This window comes from Somniosus microcephalus, chromosome 2, assembly GCF_052327205.1.
Source record: "Somniosus microcephalus isolate GS21.2 chromosome 2, FLI_Smic_1.0, whole genome shotgun sequence".
Classification (NCBI taxonomy): Eukaryota; Metazoa; Chordata; class Chondrichthyes; order Squaliformes; family Somniosidae; genus Somniosus; species Somniosus microcephalus.
Genome location: NC_140988.1, coordinates 336,589,581 through 336,608,908, shown reverse-complemented (window position 1 = coordinate 336,608,908; position 19,328 = coordinate 336,589,581). Strand labels below are relative to the sequence as shown.

The 19,328-nt window shown below is 47.0% G+C and overlaps 1 protein-coding gene across 1 annotated transcript in view; it reads right to left on the bottom strand.

Moving 5' to 3' along the window:
- Positions 1 to 19,328, bottom strand: part of loxhd1a (lipoxygenase homology PLAT domains 1a) — a 164,812-nt gene that overhangs the window by 102,284 nt on the left and 43,200 nt on the right. The window contains exons 14-17 of the mRNA XM_085975347.1: positions 15,202 to 15,398; positions 3,943 to 4,135; positions 1,229 to 1,389; positions 4 to 301 (exon numbers count right to left, since the gene is read on the bottom strand). Coding sequence (XP_085831473.1) covers positions 4 to 301; positions 1,229 to 1,389; positions 3,943 to 4,135; positions 15,202 to 15,398 — 849 coding nt within the window. The remainder of the gene's footprint in view (positions 1 to 3; positions 302 to 1,228; positions 1,390 to 3,942; positions 4,136 to 15,201; positions 15,399 to 19,328) is intronic.

Here is a 19,328-nt window from a genome sequence, read left to right as displayed (position 1 = left end):
CACCTTCAAGGTCATCAAAGTCCTCCGGCAAGAGCTCCACCACCAGCTGTTTGTCTTCCTCATCACTGGCAAGCCAGCGCTGGCAGTTGAAGATGTAGGTCTCCATTACCTCCTCCTGCTTGGCATCTGCATCCCCCTCAACTTTCTTCTTCTTTTTCTTCTTCTTCTTCTTGTCATCCTCCACGGCCCTGAAGTTCAGTCGGTTGATTGTGACTGACTCCAGGTACCAGCCTGGAGCCAAGCCGCTTCCGTCGTGACCGATCCGGAGTTTGACCAGTTTGCCAACATCCAGGGCCTCGATCTACATACATGAAAATCAACTGTTTCAGTGAGATTGCCGAGAGTTTGAGTGCTATAATGACAGGCATTAGATAAGCCTGATGCGAAGAGGTCTAAAAAAAAAACCCAGTTCAAATCAGCTCACTGCAAACACTCTGCTGGAACTGCTCCGTTTTCTTGTCTCTTTATTTTTTTAGCTGCTTTTGTACTGGTGGTGGAGGGTGCGAGGCCCATCGCCCGGTGTGTGTGCTTGCACGGGTAGGGGCAGCCCCGGCGTGGACTTGCCAGATTTATTCAAGCTGGCCGCTGGGAAGACCCGTTCTTTTTTGATACTTTGTCCGGCCTTAATAGGCCTGGATGTTGCTTTGCAGCTGCTGCTGCTGCCTGTGTGAAACCCATGTATCGGAGGGACTGGCACCAATAGAAGCAGCTTCTGTGTGTACCGTTCCCAGTCCTTTTCACTGCCTCACTTAGCTATTTCAAGCTCTTTTGCTCTTCTATTGGCTTTTCATTGCCTCACTGAGATGATCTTCATACACCATCCCCCAGTTTCCACCTCTTTCCAGCTCCATATGTATGCTACATCTCACCACTTCACTTGCCCACCTGGTGTATCTCACATTAAGCCGTAAGTGAGTGAGAATTTCCCCAAAAGAACACTGGGAAGACTGAAGTCATCACTTTCCAATTCTGCTAAAAATTCATATTCATGCGTCCAACATCATCCCTCTTTCTAACTACTCACTCATTCTGAACTAGACTAGATGCAACTATGGCATTTTCAGGTTCTATGTCCCATCCATCATAAAGACCGCTTATTTTCATCTTCCACACAATTGCCCGCCTTAATCCCCATTTATTCTCCCATTGCTGCTGCACCCAATATCCACACCACTAGAACTGACTCCTCCCACACCCCTTCCTTCAATTTACCTTTATCCAAGCCTACCTTAAACATCTCCGCTGTTCCTCGCACGAAATTGTCTGAACGACTTTGGAGGCAAATTAATTCCGTCTTTCCAAGCTCCCCATACATCTGGATGGAGACTTTAGCGTCAGTGCCAGCTCCACTGATGTCACCTGTGTGTACCTCTACTTCATAGTTTATTACTGGTCAAAGACACAGGAAATGGAAGTAAGATACACAAACACTCCTTATTGAATTGGACTAGTGCATGCACAACATGACAACTGATGTCACTCCCTCAGCAGGGAGTCGCACTGGCAGGTAGTGTGGACCGGAGTTACAATGCTTGTAGGCCAGTCTCTGCTCCACACACACTCCCTTTGAGCATGGCTCCTCACCGGGAGTGCAGGACTGGTAAATTTACCCTCAGATATGTTTACACACTGGAAAGCACTGGCCCAAAAAGGGCAGGCTTCAAACAAGACTGGACAGCAGTAGAAACTTATTTTGCGCAGACAATTAGGTAACCACATAAAGTAAGCAATTAACTCGTTTTGTATCCAGCGGCATTGACAAAGACACTAGCAGACACTGGTGTGCTTTGGAATCGACTAAGCAAAGAGGATTTTTTTTTTAACTTGAGAAGCCCTGGAAGTGGTCCAGCGAAGGGTCATGTGGCTGATCCCTGCTTTCAGAGGATTGAGTTCTGAGGAAAGGTTAGAAAACTCATCAGCCTTTCAGGAGATGAATGATAGAGGACATTATTATAGGGATATATAAGATATTAAATGGAATAGAAAAAGATTAATGTAGAGCACTATTTCAAATTAAACCACGTAGGACAAAAGATATAACAACTTATTATATTTAGATAGCGCCTTTAACATAGTAAAACATCCCAAGGCGTGGCACAGGAGTGTTATAAGACAAAAAAATTGACACCGAGCCACATAAGGATAAATTAGGGCAGGTGATTGGTCAAAGAGGTAGGTTTTAAGGAGCGTCTTAAAGGAGGAAAGAGAGGTAGCGAGGCAGAGGGGTTTAGGGAGGGAATGCCAGAGCTTAGGACCTAGGCAACAGAAGGCACGGCCATCAAAGGTTGAGCGAATATAATCAGGGATGCTCAAGAGGGCAGAATTAGAGGAGCACAGATATCTCGGGGGGGTTGTGGGGCTGAAGGAGATTACAGCGAGGCCATGGAGGGATTTGAAAACAAGGATGAGAATTTTGAAATCGAGGCGCTGCTTAACTGGGAGCCAATGTAGGTCAGCGAGCACAGGGGAGATATATAGGTACAAACCAGTAAAAGGTAAGCTAAGGATTAACATCAGGAAGCACTTTGTCACTCAAAGAGTAATGAATAACTGTAATGGTCTTTTGTGAAGGATAGCGGAGGTAAAAACTCTGAAGTTGTTCAGATGGCAGTGGATGCAGTGAAGGTGGGACTGTAGGTCTCTATGGAAGGATGAGCCAGAATAACCAAATGGCATTCTTCATCTGTATGTCTTGTGATCCTTGTGAAAGACCCAGCTGAAAGGCATCAAGGCCCATAGTGTAGACAATCATCAAAGGCGAAAAAACATAGCACAGAAAGTCGGAGTTAATCAAAGAATAGTTATTCGTTGATGCTGATCTTGGGTTTTAAAAGCTTGTGGATTATCAGGGAAAAACTGTGAGAAGTAAGGAGCTCCACATTTTTGAGCTCTTGGGAAAGAATGAGTTGGAGTAGGAAACAATGACAATAGTCTTGATTTCAACACAATGACGATGAAGGGAAGAAAAGATCATGTAGATTCAGCATATTTCAGCTTAGGAAGAACAAGCACGTTGGGTATCAAGTGAGAGGACAGATTGATTAACACTGAAGCAATGGGAAGGAGGGCATGAATGGCTTGCATGTACCCAACTTAAAGCTTTAAACACAGAAACAAAGAGGAAGTAAGGAATACAGTGAGCATACACATATTTCCCTTTAAGATATTTAGGGGGAGAAATTCGGTGGAGCCGCAAACGGGGCGCCCAGCTCGCCTGGGCGCCGGAATTACCACTGCGATCGGAGCAGTTGCGCCCGCCGGAAATTCATCTTGAACGCCCCAAGAGGGACTTGGGGCGCTGCTCGAGGCGCCCCGCGTCCCTCTTAGGGCGCTGAAACTGAATATCGCAGCGCAAAGTGCCACAGTGCCACACGCTGCGGCACGGCGCGCTGCGGTACTGCGCGCTGTGGTACTGCAGGCCTTCCTGCCCTTCTTAAGGGGGAGGGGCCTGCACCAGCGCGATGAGCGATCGCGAGTGCCAGCAAAAGAGCCCAGCACCAAGGGGAAGTGCCGGGCTCTCGGGACACAGCCGGCACTGCCCGGGGGGGGGGGGATCAGGAGGCCAGGGACGGAGGTGCTGGCAGGCGGCCACCGAAAAAAATGGCCGCCCCGCACCTCCACCTTAATTTGCGCCACTGCCACCACAGGTAGGCCCCGTGAACCGGGCGCGATTTGCGACCGGCGTTACAGAGGCGGGCGCTAACAAATATCGCGATCGGGGCGGTAGCGGGGCGCTGCGCACACCGATGACGTCATCGGTGGCGGCACAGCGCAACAGGCTAACGCCGCCATTAGTGCCCCGCTAAATATCGCGGGAGGCGTGGCCAGTGGCGCTGAAGCCACTGAGTGCCCTCTTTAGGCGCTAACTGGTGGCGCAGCCCACCGAATTTCTAGGCCTTAGTGTTTTACAGCACAAATCTTTGTCTTAGTTCATATCCTTACATCTCTCGATATCCGTGATCTCACTGGGGTATATTTCAATCTCCGTCTTGCCATCTGATTCGTCCTTGCAGAGCCACCGGTGAGCAGGAAACATGTACTCCTTCCCGTGTGCTGGGACCTTAACCTGAATGCTGTCCAGGAACCACCCGGCTCTCAGTCCTACGTTATCGTGTCCAATCAACAAACGGTTTAGCTTTTAAGAAAAAACAGTTAAATTATCAACTCTTTTAAACCTCAAAGGATCAGTAACCTTATACAGCCCTCTCCAAAGATGTCAATAAACAGCCTGCCACCACATTTAAAAACATATAAATAAGCATGGAACGAGTAAGGCTATTCGGCCCTTTCAACAATCTACCATAGTTTTATCTCACAATTTAATCTAATGAGGGAAAGTTTCAATATAAATGCTCCCTGATTCCAAAATAGAATCCATCCTCACACCTCCACCATGTACTGCCCTCTTGAGGCAACACTCCCCCTCCCCCCAACACAAGCAACACAGGATCTATCGAGCTCATGGATTATTGTGTCTCAGTCTGTACCTAGTCTTATAACTTTTATTGCATAACTTGATGTGATTTTTTTTGGGGAGACACAGTTGGGGCAGGGGGAGGTGGTTAGTGTTATAGTTCCATTCCCCACATCAAGTATCTCTGACTGAGGCTTGCAATTTAGCATCAATTAGTTCCAAATTAATGACAGGCTCTGTGTTGTGGGCCTGTGCACACTAAGAACTGGATCAAGAAGCCAACAGAGAAAATAAATTGTGTATGCTGGATTGAAAGCTAGGTACCACAGGTGAAACTGAGTGCATGAGCCCACTGCACCATCCAGTCCCAAGTAATAACTGCTTCTGCAACACTACGTTGCTGGCTGTTTACTGCAATTTTCTCCCCTCAAACCTGCTTTGTTGAGATTCTTTCACTATTTTGCTTTATGCTATCTCAAGCAAGCTTCAGTGACACTAAAATCACCAGAAATAAATCTTTAATGAAGACTATGTAAATAACGTGGGTCTTATGGCGAGCCAGTGACGAAAAGTTAAGGGATAAGACTTGTATCTAACAAGTAGGCTGATGTGAGCAATGATGTTGCAAGTGAGTTATATTCAGCACTAAAGTATGATGATCATCTCTCAAAATGAGACTAAGACAATAACTCACAAGCCACAATATTACTTTGTCGCTGCGGTATCATAAGTTAAATCTGCATAGAGACAGAACAAACAACTCCGGTGAGACGGACTGCATTCTTTATGTTTAAGAACATAAGAAAGCACGTAGCAAGATAAAGTCATCAGACCAACAACTTACATTTACATAGCACCTTTAATGTAATAAAATGTCCCAAAGCAATAGCGGAAGTGAAATTGGGCATGGAGCACTGATGGGAGATAGGGGAAGTGACTGAAGACATGGTCAAAGAGCTGTACATATACGGAGACAAGACATCTTATGTTATGTCCTGAAGCCCACTGTGGAGCTTTTGCCCCTTGGTACCACGAGACAGCAATGCTGACCTTAGGGCTGCTAATGTTAACCGAGGGTAAAGGTCATGGAAGAAGTATGATGTAATGACCTTGTAGCTGATCGATGAAGGTGAGATTGTGTAACGCAAAATTAGAAAGATTGAGGGTTGGCCACCCTGATACTGAACCTAGCAACTGCAACATGAAGTCTCCCGCAGCCTTTGCATTGCCCCGCGTCTTATCTATAAGTATCATTTCTTTCAACAAATCTATGAGCACTAGACTCTGCATCTAGAACTCTCATTCCTGACACAGAGACAACAGCTGCAAGCTTGTCTCTCTATATTATTCCAGGTTTGAAGCTCAGCTTGTTGCTCGCCACTGAGTTCAGTCTGAATGAGCACCCAGAGAGGGGATGGAATCAGGGGTCAGGCTATGGAGGTTTGGTGGAAGCTAAACAAGATGACTTTGGTCTTTGGCTGATGTTAACTCAGAGAAAGTTCTTGCTCGTCCATGACTTGATGTTGGAGAAACAGTCAAAACAAAATAGCACAATATAGTCACAGAGCTGACCGTGATGGCAGCAAGGTACGGCTAGAACTTAAATTAATTAATATTAGTAGAGAAAAAGTACTTCAGAAACTAAGGAAGGATATACTTGCCTTGGAGGCAGTGCAACAAAGGTTCACTAGATTGATTCCTGGGATGAGAGGGCTGTCCTATGAGAGATTGTGTAGAATGGGCCGATACTCTCTGGAGTTTAGAAGAATGAGAGGTGATCTCATTGTAACATACAAGATTCTGAAGGGGATTGAAAGGGTAGATGCTGAGAGGCTGTTTTCCTTGGCTGGAGTGTCTAGAACTAGGGGACATAGTCTCAGGATAAGGGGTAGGCCATTTAAGACTGAGATGAGGAGGAATTTCTTCACTCGGGGATCTGAATCTTTGGAATTCTCTGCCCAAGAGGGCTTTGAATGCCGAGTCTCTGAGTATATTTAAGGCTGAGATAGATAGATATTTGGGGGAGAAATTAGTTTGGGGCACAATTATCGGCCGGGTGCAAAGTTTAGCGCCTGGCGCTAATTATCGCCTCTGACTGCAAACTTGACTTCTATCGCCCCTGGAGGTGATTGGAGCGCTAAATCAGGTGCTACACACCTCTCTTAAGGTGTTAACGCCGAGGAGCGAGGCACTAACTCAGAGTGCTGGCGAAGCTCATGTGATGTCAGTCAGTAATAGAACACAGACACACTGGCGCCGGTATTGCAGCCTTGAATCTCGGCCTGGAGAGACCTGTACATCAAATCTGCTGGAAAGAACAATGGAGAGGCCCTGGGAAAGAGCTCAGAGTGCAGCCCCCATAGTCTCTTCTAAATCGATGCAAGGAAGGTCAAATAAAAATGAACCTGCAAAGTGCTGCTCAGTACCCAAAACTCCTTCACACAGCATTGAATCTCTTCAGAAGTCTCTCTCTCTCTCTCTCTCAGAATGCGTGCTGCAAAATGTTGCCGACAAAAAAAGGCAGGAAGCGGTCACCTTTAAATAGCGCTCCCCCAGTCCCTTCCTGACTGCAAAATGTTCCCCTCAACCTGTCGTTGCTAGTGGCAGGCGGTAAGGCAGGGGTGCCACTCAATATCCGGTCTGGGGCGCTACAGGGGCATTGCACACTCGACTGACGTCACGATCTGCCGGCGCAGGAGATCGTGGCGGTTGTGTTTAGCGCTGCCGCAGAATGTCTGGTCAATTTCGCGAGCAGCATCAACATCACCGCACCCGGTTGCTAGTTGCTTTGTGCCCCATTAGCGCCCTCTTAGGGTGCTAACGAGAAGTGCAAAGCAATCTAATTTTTCCCCCCAGGACTCTAGGGGAATCAAGGGATATGGAGATTGTTACGTCCGTGTAATAATAAGAAAAGGACTGCAGAGAACGGTACAACAGGTGTTTACTCAACGTGGTTCAAACTGCAACTGAAACAACAGATTACTACTCAGCGTTATATACAGGTGTGGTCACTGCCGGTACTACAGTATACATGAGCTGTAGAAAGTAGTTCCCCCCTTAAAGGTACATACATTACACCCCTTTATCCACCCTGCTAGTTACATCCCCCCCAAAATAAATTTGTTAACCACGATTTCCCTTTCATAAAACCATGTTGACTCTACCTAATCATATTATGATTTTCTAAGTGCCCTGTTACCATTTCCTTAATAATAGATTCCAGCATTTTCCTGACAACTGATGTCAGGCTAACTGGCTTGTAGTTCCCTGTTTTCTCTCTCCCACCTTTCTTGAATAGCAGGGTTACATTTGCTATCTTCCAATCCACTGGGAACGTTCCAGAATCGAGGGAATTTTGGAAGATCGCAATCAATGCATCCACTATCTCTTAAACCACCTCCTTAAGAACCCTAGGATGTAGGCCATCAGGTCCAGGGAATTTGTCGACTTTTAGTCCCATTAAGAACATAAGAAATAAGAGCAGGAGTAGGCCATACAGCCCCTCAAGCTTGCTCCGCCATTCAATAAGATCATGGCTGATCATTGACCTCAACTCCACTTTCCCGCCTGATCTCTGTAATGTATGTACCTTTAAGGGGGGAACTACTTTCTACAGCTCATGTATAATGTAGTACCGGCAGTGACCACACCTGTATATAACGCTGAGTAGTAATCTGTTGTTTCAGTTGCAGTTTGAACCATGTTGAGTAAACACCTGTTGTACCGTTCTCTGCAGTCCTTTTCTTATTATTACACAGACGTAACAGTGGCGACGAGCAAGTTCGAACCTACCTGCAACTCTGCATCACCTCCCAGGGATTCGCTCCTGGAGAACAGTGGAAGAAGGTCGAGTCCAGAAGCACGGGCGTCGACCACGGGCAACCGCCCAGTCATCCAGCGGAGATTTGAGCATCGCAGGGGAGGCTGTCGAGAGCCAGGCTTGGCTTTCCAGTCACGGTGGTCCAGCGAAACGGGCTGGCAACAGGTACTGCACAGACCCTTCCCGGACAGCGACGGGCTAGAGCCCGACCGAGCGGCACAGAAAAAGGCCGAGCAGCGTCGACGGGGGAGAGAGAGAGGGCAGAGCGCACAGGGCGCAGCCGTTGTTCAGGACCGAGCGGCGTCAACGGGGGAGAGAGGCGAGAGAGAGCAGAGCGCAGCTGGTGGTCAAGGGCCGAGCAGCGTCAATGGGGGAGAGAGGCATGCAGGAAAACGCGAGGCACTGACATTGCCACAAGGACTGCAGAGAGCGGCGTTTGCAGCAGCGCAGGAGCAGCGCACAAAACCCACAGGGTGTCGCCATTTGCCACGAGGACCGCCGAGAGCGGCGTTGGCAGCAGCGCGGGAGACGCCATTTTAAGCCGCAGTGGGGAAGAAAGGAAAGCGCGGGAGATGCCATTTTAAGCCAGTCTAACCACACCCAAAAATGCCGAAGAGTGGCAGTATCACAGCGTTCGACAATGAAGTCGAAGATTGGACGACATATGTCAAACGCATAGAAGTATACTGCAAGGCGAATGAAGTGCCAGATGACAAGAAAGCGCTGGTATTGTTGAATTCAATGGGTGCAAAAACGTATGGCTTACTACGAAACCTAGTAACCCCAGAGAAGCCAGTAGAAAAGGATTTTGAAAAAAGTGTCAATCCTACAGGACCACTTAAACCCCACACCGCTGCTGATAGCGAAAGATTTAAGTTTCACAAAAGGAACCAGCATAAAGATGAAAGTAATGCTGAGTATTTAACGGAACTGCGCAAGCTATCGAAACACTGCCAGTTTGGAATGGGACTAGCAGATACTTTAAGGGACAAGTTTGCGTGTGGGCTTCAAAGTGAAGGAACCCAGAAACGGCTTCTAGCAGAAAAGGATCTTACGCTGGACAAGGCTTTCAGCATTGCAGTATCACACGAAGCAGCAGCACGGGGCGCTGCAGAGATACAACGGAGACCGCAAGAATATGGCACAAATGAAATGTCATACGGAACAGTGAAGTGCTATCGCTGCGGCAGAACAACACACGACCATAATGATTGCTGGTTCAAGGACAAAGTGTGCAGACAGTGTGGAAAAGTAGGACACATAGCAAGAGTCTGCAGGTCGGGAAAGAAAACCAGCAGCAAGAAATCTCCACAGGAGAAGTACAAGAAGGTACATAAGGTGATGGAGAGTAGTTCAGATGAACAGAAGAGTGATACAGACTCCGGAAGCAAGGAGCTGGGTTGTCTGAAACTACATAATGTGATCAAAACGGAGGATCACCAAACTATCTGGGTCACGCTCAAGATAGCAGGAGTCCAAGTGAAAATGGAATTGGACACAGGATCAGCCCTAACAGTCATAAACCGAAGGGACTACAAGCGGCTATTCTCACATATACCCTTGAGAGATACAAAAATTGTCTTGAAGACGTACACGGGGCAAAAAGTCTACCCCAAAGGAAAAATAAGGGTGAACGTTATATATAACGGCAAGGAAACACCAAAAATGGACCTATATGTATTGCCAGATGGAGGACCACCACTACTAGGACGTGAATGGATCCGGAAGATACAGCTAGATTGGCATTCCATACAAGCACTGACTGTAGATGCCAAAAAGGATGACGACGTCACACCTGGACGACTGTCAAAAATGCTAACTGACGCACAAGAAGTGTTCCAGTAGGGACTCGGAACACTAAAAGGCATAACAGTGACGATCAAAATAGAGGAAAATGCAAGCCCAAAGTTTTTTAAGGCCAGACCAGTACCTTATGCGATCCGCCCAGCTGTCGAAGCAGAGCTGGAAGGTTTGGAACGTTCAGGAGTACTGTCCAAAGTGGACTGGAGCGAGTGGGCTAGACCCATCGTTCCTGTAATGAAGAGGTCATTGAGTAATACGCCTGGGGAACCAAAGAAGGTCGCATCTGTGGGGACTTTGAGGTGACAGTGAACCCAGTCCTTCACACTGTACAATATCCGCTTCCGCGGATTGAAGATATTTTCGCCTCGCTATCTGGAGGGAAACGCTTCACTAAGATTGATCTGGCCCAGGCGTACCTGCAAATGGAGGTAGAAGAAGCCTTGAAACAGTACCTCACGATCAACACTCATAAAGGTCTCTACCAATACAACCGGCTGGTGTTCAGGGTAGCATCAGCTCCGGCTATTTGGCAAAGGGCAATGGAACAAGTCCTGCAAGGGATTCCAGGGACCCAATGTTATTTGGACGACATCCTGGTCACGGGCGAAAATGACAGTGATCACCTCACCAACCTGGAGCAGGTGCTCACTAGATTGAAGGAATATGGGCTCCAAGCTAATCACCACAAATGCGAGTTTTTCCAGAAGCAGATCTCGTATTGTGGCCACGTTATTGATAAAGAGGGGTTACATAAGTCCCCTGAAAAGATTGAGGCAGTAGTCAAGGCTCCAGCACCGGAAAATGTGTCACAACTGAGGTCGTTCCTCGTGCTGGTGAACTACTACCATAAGTTCTTGCTGAATTTGTCTACCGTACTACACCCACTGAACACCCTACTGCAAACGGGGGTACCATGGAAGTGGAGTGACGAATGTAAACGAGCTTTCCAGAAGAGCAAAGCATTGATCACATCAAAAGAGGTGTTGGCTCATTTCAACCCAGCACTACCAATTCGGTTGGCATGTGATGCATCACCCTATGGCATTGGAGCGGTGCTGTCGCACAAATTCCCGGATGGCTCGGCGAGGCCAGTAGCCTTTGCGTCTTGGTCACTAACCTCAGCCGAGCGTAACTACGCCCAGATTGACAGGGAGGCCCTCAGCCTAGTGTGGGGAGTGAAAAAGTTCAATCACTATCTGCACGGGCAGAAGTTCACCTTGCTGACTGACCACCAACCACTTGTCTCCATCTTTAATCCAAAGAAGGGCGTTCCGGTGATGACTGCGCAACGGCTACAAAGATGGTCCCTTTTTCTAGGGGCGCACCAATATGAAATCGAGTATAAGGGCACGAAACAGCATGGAAACGCTGATGGGCTATCACGCCTGCCAGTGCCTACTGCGGAGGAAGCACCAGCAGTGGATCCTGTCGAAATATTTCATTCGACTATAATTGAATGCTTACCAGTAACTAACGCTGGTATAGAGAAGGAGACCCGAAATGACCCGACACTGTCTCGGGTATATGATTTGACGGTGAAGGGATGGCCAGCACATGGCGACTCACTGTTGCCAGCATTCTCATCCAGCAGAGAACAGCTGTCAGTATGCCAGGGGACCTTGATGTGTGGATCCCGAGTGGTAATTCCACCCAAGTTAAGGGAGAGAGTGCTCAATGAGCTTCACGAAGGTCATCTGGGAGGGGTGAAAATGAAAAGCCTTGCTAGGGCTTATGTGTGGTGGCTGGGGATCGATCAGCAAATCGAGGACCTGACAAAGAGCTGCTCAGAATGCCAGAAGGTCCAAAATGCAGCACCACATGCCCCTCTACACCCATGGGACCGGCCCTCATCTCCATGGCAACGGGTGCATATTGATTTTGCTGGTCCATTCAGGGACTCAATGTTTTTAATAGCCGTGGATGCGCACTTGAAATGGCCTGAGGTGATCAAAATGTCCTCCACCACCACGGAGAAAACTATTGCAGTCCTACGGACCATTTTTGCCAGGAACGGCTTGCCAGAGCAGATTTGCTCTGATAACGGACCACAGTTTGTGTCCGAAGAGTTTCGAAGATTTATGAAAAGGAATGGGGTGAGGCATTACACATCCGCCCCGTATCATCCAGCCACAAATGGATTGGCTGAGAGGTTCGTACAAACCTTTAAAAAAGCAGTAAAGGCCATGTGCGATGACGACATTCCACTGCAGCATAAGGTGGACAATTTCCTGTTAGCCTACAGAAATGCGACACATGCAGTCACCAACCAGGCCCCGGCCATGATGTTCTTTAACCAAAGGTTGAGATCTCGTCTGGATTTGCTCAGACCAAATGTACGAAGAGATGTTGAGAGTAAGCAATTCCAGCACATCAATGAGAAGCTGACAAGGAGCTTCACTGTATGGCAACCAGTCTTGGCCCGCGACGACCGAACAGAGAAATGGCAACCAGGAACGATATGCACACGGCAGGGGCCACTAATGTACACAGTGGACGTTGGGGAGAGCATCGTGAGATGCCATGCTGACCAGATCCTAGAGTCACAGGAACGAGTCAACCCCATGCCTCGCCCATACGTACCTGGTGATGAACCCGACGTACAGGTAGCATCTACCCCAGAAACAGTAGCATCGGAAGCTGATGAACCAACCGACGACAGGGGGCCAGAATCGCCTCCGCACCAAGAGCAAGACACTCGGGAAAGGCGCTATCCAGAAAGGATCAGGAAGCCTCCCCAAAGACTGAATTTAGAAATAGACTATTTTCAGCTAATGTTGCATGTTAAAAGTGTTAATTGTAATTAGTTTGATATTTAATTGTTAAATGAGTGTTATGGTACTGTTAATCTAAAAGGGGAGGAATTGTAATGTATGTACCTTTAAGGGGGGAACTACTTTCTGCAGCTCATGTATACTGTAGTACCGGCAGTGACCACACCTGTATATAACGCTGAGTAGTAATCTGTTGTTTCAGTTGCAGTTTGAATCACGTTGAGTAAACACCTGTTGTACCGTTCTCTGCAGTCCTTTTCTTATTATTACACGGACGTAACAAGGGGAACCAGTGGATGTCATATATTTGGATTTCCAAAAGGCATTCAATAAGGTGCCACATAAAAGATTGCTACGCAAGTTAAGGTTGTGGGTAATACATTAGCATGGATAGAGGGTTGGTTAACAGACAGAAAACAGAGAGTAGGGATAAATGTGTCATTTTCCGGTTGGCTGGCTGTAACTAGTGGGGTGCCGCAAGAATCAGTGCTTGGGCCTCAGCTATTTACAATCTTTATTAATGACTTAGATGAAGGGACTGAGTACAATGTATCCAAGTTTGCTGATGATACAAAGCTAGGTGGGAAAGTAAGCTGTGAGGAGGACACAAAAAGAGCTTGCAAAGGGACATAGACTGGTTCAGTGAGTGGGCAATTAGGTGGCAGATGGAGTATAATGTAGGGAAATGTGAGGTTAATCACTTTGGTAGGGAGAATAGAAAAACAGAATATTTTTAAATGGTGAGAAACTTAAATGCTGGTGTGCAGAGAGATTTTAATGTGCTCGTGCAGGAAACACAGAAAGTTAGCATGCAGGTACAGCAAGCAATAAGGAAGGCAAATGCCATATTCACCTTTTTGGCAAGGGGGTTGGAGTACAAGAGTAAGTACAGGAAACTCTTTTTTATCCAGCACTGATGGGACCGGCGTGGTGCCAGTTTATCAAAAAGTCCGGATTACAGAGAGGTATAGTAAAAGGTACGAGAGCTCCATACACAGCAACAAATGCAGGCTTCCCTGTTGCTTAGCAACAGGTGCAGGAACCCCGGCCAGAAGATCCAGGCGTCCCTGTTGCTTAGCAACAGGTGCAGGAACCCGACCACAAGATCCAGGCGTCCCTGTTGCTTAGCAACAGGTGCAGGAACCCGACCACAAGATCCAGGTGTCCCTGTTGCTTAGCAACAGGTGCAGGAACCCGACCACAAGATCCAGGCGTCCCTGTTGCTTAGCAACAGGTGCAGGAACCCCGGTTACACAGCCACAGATCCAGGAATGGCCACTAATATGAAGTAAACCTTACCTGAACCTACTCCTGAATTTTGCCGGTTAAGAGAGATTTCCGGTTATTCAAGAGTTTCCTGTAAGTCTTACTACAATTATATAGGGCTCTGGTGAGACCACATCTGGAGTATTGTGCACAGTTTTGGTCTCCTTATCTGAGAAAGGATATACATCCCTTAGAGGCGGTGCAACGAAGGTTCACTAGATTGATTCCTGGGATGAGAGGGCTGTCCTATGAGGAGAGATTGAGTAGATTGGGCCTGTACTCTCTGGAGTTTAGAAGAATGAGAGGTAATCTCATTGAAACATACAAGATTCTGAGAGGGATTAAGAGGTTGTTTCCCCTGTGGCTGGAGAGTCTAGAACTAGGGGGCATAGTCTCAGGATAACTGGTCGGCCATTTAAGACTGAGATGAGGAGGTACTTCTTCACTCAGAGGGTTGTGAATCTTTGGAATTCTCTACCCTAAAGGGCTGTGGATGCTGAGTTGATGAGCATATTCAGGACTGAGATAGATAGATTTTTGGACTCTGGGGGAATCAAGGGATATGGGGATCGGGCGAGAAAGTGGAGTTGAGGTTGAAGATCAGCCATAATCTTATTGAATGGCGGAGCAGGCTCGAGGGGCTGTATGGCCTACTCCTGCTCTTAATTCTTAATGTTCTTATGTTCTTATAACCACAAAGTTCATTGCTATCCGAGAAATAATAGATAAGTAAGGACATTTGGAAGTTAAATTTTGTCATTGTTGAAGTGGTGTAGTGTTTAAGACAATCGGCTAGAAATTCCTGTCAGCCATTTTGCCGATCAAACGCTTAACGCATTTGCATGACAGTTGTCTGTCCACCATATTAGCCCCTTTAAAATAAATGGGTTAATGGTTGCATTAAAATGGCAGACAAAAAAATCTCATACAATTCATTGAGTGTTCGTTCATTAATATGGCCAACGGCAATTTATAAGTTTATTTTGTGTAATTGCACGTATATCCAGCCGAGAGAGGATAGAGATCTTGGATATAATGTTGTCATTCACTGGATAAATTACTAGCTGGAATGCAGTTAGAAAATAACTCAGAGACCCATTCCACACACAGCACCAACATGTACTTACTTTTCCGATATCCAATGTGTCGATGATGAAAACATCCACCCGGCCTTGTTCAAAGTAATTTCCCAGGTTGTTGTCAGAGATGACTAGGGACTGCTTGCTGGTGTCTCCCTTCTCTCCATACAGTTTGATGAAAACTTTTGAATCACTGCTGGCTCCCGACACGCTTCCTGTCTTCACCATGACATGGTAGCTGATATCTGAAAATACCACCCGAGAAACAAAAGTTAACAAAAGATCACTGCGCAGCTTCATAGGTTTAACAGAGAAACAAAGAAAGACTTGCATTTATATAGCGCCTTTCATGATCTCAGGACGTCCCAAAGTGCTTTAAGGGCAGCTGGTTGGGTCGCTCAACGCTTGGTAAACTGGACAAAGCGTGCATGGCTCACATTCCGTGCATTTGTGCCTGAAAATTGCAGTTGGAAATCTACAACCAGCGTAATTAAATATTGGGAAGACTGAAGCCATTGTCTTTGGTCCCCGCCACATCCTCTGTTCCCTAGCCCTGGCCACCGTTCTCAGGCTGAACCAGACTGTTTGCAACCTTGGCGTCCTATTTGACCCTGAGCTGAGCTTCTGACCGCATATCCTCTCCATCACCAAGACCGCCTACTTCCATTTCCAGAACCTAAATTGGCTCCCGTTCCGGCAACGCCTCGATTTTTAAATTCTCATCCTTGTTTTCAAATTCATCCGTGGCCTAGCCCCTCCCCATCTCTGTAACCTCCTCCAGCCTTACAACCCTCCGCGATCTCTGCGCTCCTCCAAATCTGGCCTCTGGCGCATCCCCGATTGTCACCGCTTCACCATTGCCAGCTGTGCTTTCAGCTGGCTAGACCCTAAGCTCTAGAATTCCCTCCTTAAACCTCTCCGGCTCTCTACCTCCTTAAAACCTACCTGATTGGTCACATGCCCTAATATCTCCTTATGTGGCTCGGTGTCAAATTTTGTCTGATAAGAGCTCCAGTGAAGTGCCATGGGACATTTTACTACATTAAATGCGCTATATAAATGCAGGTTGTTGTTATTGTAGGACTCCGATTCGCATAATTAAACAATCTCTCACTTAGTCATAGAGTCATAGAGTTATACAGCACAGAAAGAGGCCCTTCGGCCCATCATGTCCGCACCGGCCATCAAGCCCTGCCTATTCGAATCCCATTTTCCAGCACTTGGGCCGTAGCCTTGTATGCTATTGCGTTTCAATTGCTCATCTAAATGCTTCTTAAATGTTGTGAGGGTACCTGCCTCTACCACCCTTTCAGGCAGTGAGTTCCAGATTCCAACCACCCTCTGGCTGAAAAAGTTTTTCCTCAAATCCCCTCCGAACCTCCTGCCCCTTACCTTGAATCTATGCCCCCTGGTTATTGACCCCTCTACTAAGGGGAAATGTTCCTTTCTATCTACCCTATCTATGCCCCTCATAATTTTGTACACCTCAATCAGGTCCCCCCTCAGCCTTCTCTGCTCTAAGGAAAACAACCCCAGCCTGTCCAGTCTCTCTTCATAGCTGAAGCGCTCCAGCCCAGGTAACATCCTGGTAAATCTCCTCTGCACCCTCTCCAATGCAATCACATCCTTCCTATAGTGTGGCGACCAGAACTGCACACAGTATTCCAGCTGTGGCCTAACTAGCATTTTGTACAGCTCCATCATAACCTCCCTGCTCTTATATTCTATGCCTCGGCTAATGAAGGCAAGTATCCCATATGCCTTTTTAACCACCTTATCTACCTGTCCTGCTGCCTTCAGGGATCTATGTACATGCACACCAAGGTCCCTCTGATTCTCTGTCCTTCCTAGGATCCTACCATTCATTGTGTATTCCCTTGCCTTGTTAGTCCTCCCAAAATGCATCACCTCACACTTTTCAGGGTTAAATTCCATTTGCCACTGTTCTGCCCATCTAACCATCCCGTCTATATCATCCTGTAGCCTGAAGCTTCCCTCCTCGCTATTTACCACTCCACCAATTTTTGTGTCATCTGCAAACTTACTGATCATACCTCCTACATTCATATCTAAATCATTAATGTACACTACAAACAGCAAAGGACCCAGCACCGATCCCTGCGGTACACCACTGGACACAGGCTTCCAGTCACAAAAACAACCTTCGAGCATCACCCTCTGCTTCCTGCCACTAAGCCAATTTTGGATTAAATGTGCCAAATTGCCCTGGATCCCATGGGCTCTTACCTTCTTGACCAGTCTCCTATGTGGGACGTTGTCAAATGCCTTATTGAAGTCCATGTAGACTACATCAACTGCACTACCCTCATCCACACACCTAATCACCCCCTTGAAAAATTCAATCAAATGATCTCCCCCTGACAAAGCCATGCTGACTATCGCTGATTAATCCTTGCCTCTCCAAGTGGAGACCAATTCTGTCCCTCAGAATTTTTTCCAATAATTTCCCTACCACTGATGTTAGGCTCACTGGCCTGTAATTCACTGGTTTATCCCTACTACCCTTCTTGAACAATGGTACTACGTTAGCTGTTCTCCAGTCCTCTGGCACCTCTCCTGTGGCCAGAGAGGTTCTGAAAATTTGTGTCAGAGCTCCTGCAATCTCCTCCCTTGCCTCACACAGCAGCCTGGGATACATCCCGTCAGGGCCTGGGGATTTATCCACTTTTAAGTCTGCTAAAACCGCTAGTACCTCCTCCCTCTCAAAACTAATTTCTTCAAGTATATCACAATCCCCCTGCCTGATTTCTATGCCTATATCACCCTTCTCCATAGTGAACACAGATGCAAAATATTCATTTAAAACCTCACCTATATCTTCCGGCTCTACACACAGATTGCCACTTTGGTCCCTAATGGGCCCTACTCTTTCCCTGGTTATCCTCTTGCCCTTAATATACTTATAAAACACCTTGGGATTTTCCTTTATTTTGCCCGCCAGTGTTTTTTCATGCCCCCTCTTCCCTCTCCTAATTTCTTTTTTAAGTACCCCCCTGCACTTTCTATACTCCTCTAGGGCTTCCACTGTTTTTAGTCCTTTGTATCTACCAAAAGCCTCCCTTTTTTTCCTAATCCATTCTTGTATATCCCTTGACATCCAGGGTTCCCTGGGCTTGTTGGTCCCACCCTTGATCTTTACGGGAACATGTTGGTGTTGTACTCTCTCTCTATTTCCTTTCTGAAAGACTCCCATTGCTCTGATGTGGATTTTCCTACAAGTAGCTGATCCGAGTCCATTTTGGCCAGATCCTGCCTTATCATATTAAAATCGGCCTTCCCCCAATTTAGAACCTTTATTTCCGGTCCATCTTTGTCCTTTTCCATGACTACCTTAAATCTCACCGAATTATGGTCACTGTCACCAAAATGCTCTCCCACTGACATACCTACCACTTGCCCAGCTATATTCCCTAGAATTCCCTTGTTTCAGGTGGGTGGGCTGCTCGCCCACTAATAGGCCCACTTGAAAATTGCATCAGGCGGGCCTTGGGCATTAATGGGGCGGCAGAGGGGCCCCTCGCCCCACCCCCTCATGCTCAATTGCTGCCTGCCCATTTCTTTGCCAACTAACAGGCGGCCAGCCCCATGGTCTAATTTACACTCAGTTTCCTGGCTCTGGAAACATGCAGAGTGAGCGGGCTCAGGCTGCACCGAAGCCTTGTGACGGGACTACATGGAATGTGGTTAGAAAAACAGAAGGAGCAGAGAGGCGAGGAGTCTATTATGCCTCAAATGGATCACACAGTCCAACATAGCGTGGTAGTTGTGTTTTCGGAATAGCCTATCTGGACTTTTACAGCATCCATGCTGCACAAGCTTGGATTCTATGACAACCCGGACAGCCTGTAAATACAAATTTTCCAATGAGGTGACACTTCCCACTGAACTAGATACTCTTCACGATAGCATCTTCCGATTAGGCACTTTACAGCCTTCCGGACTCAACATCGAGTTCAACAATTTCAGATCATAACCTCGGCCCCCATTACATTTTTGCTTATATTTTATCCACATCTTTATTTTGGCCCTTTCCACCCCCCCCTTTTTTTTTCTCTCCCACATGGCAGCTGTCTCTCATTCTGCCAGAACATTTCACACCTAATCTGAGCCGTCTTTTGTCTCCACTAGTCCTATCACCATCTCGTCTTGTTTTG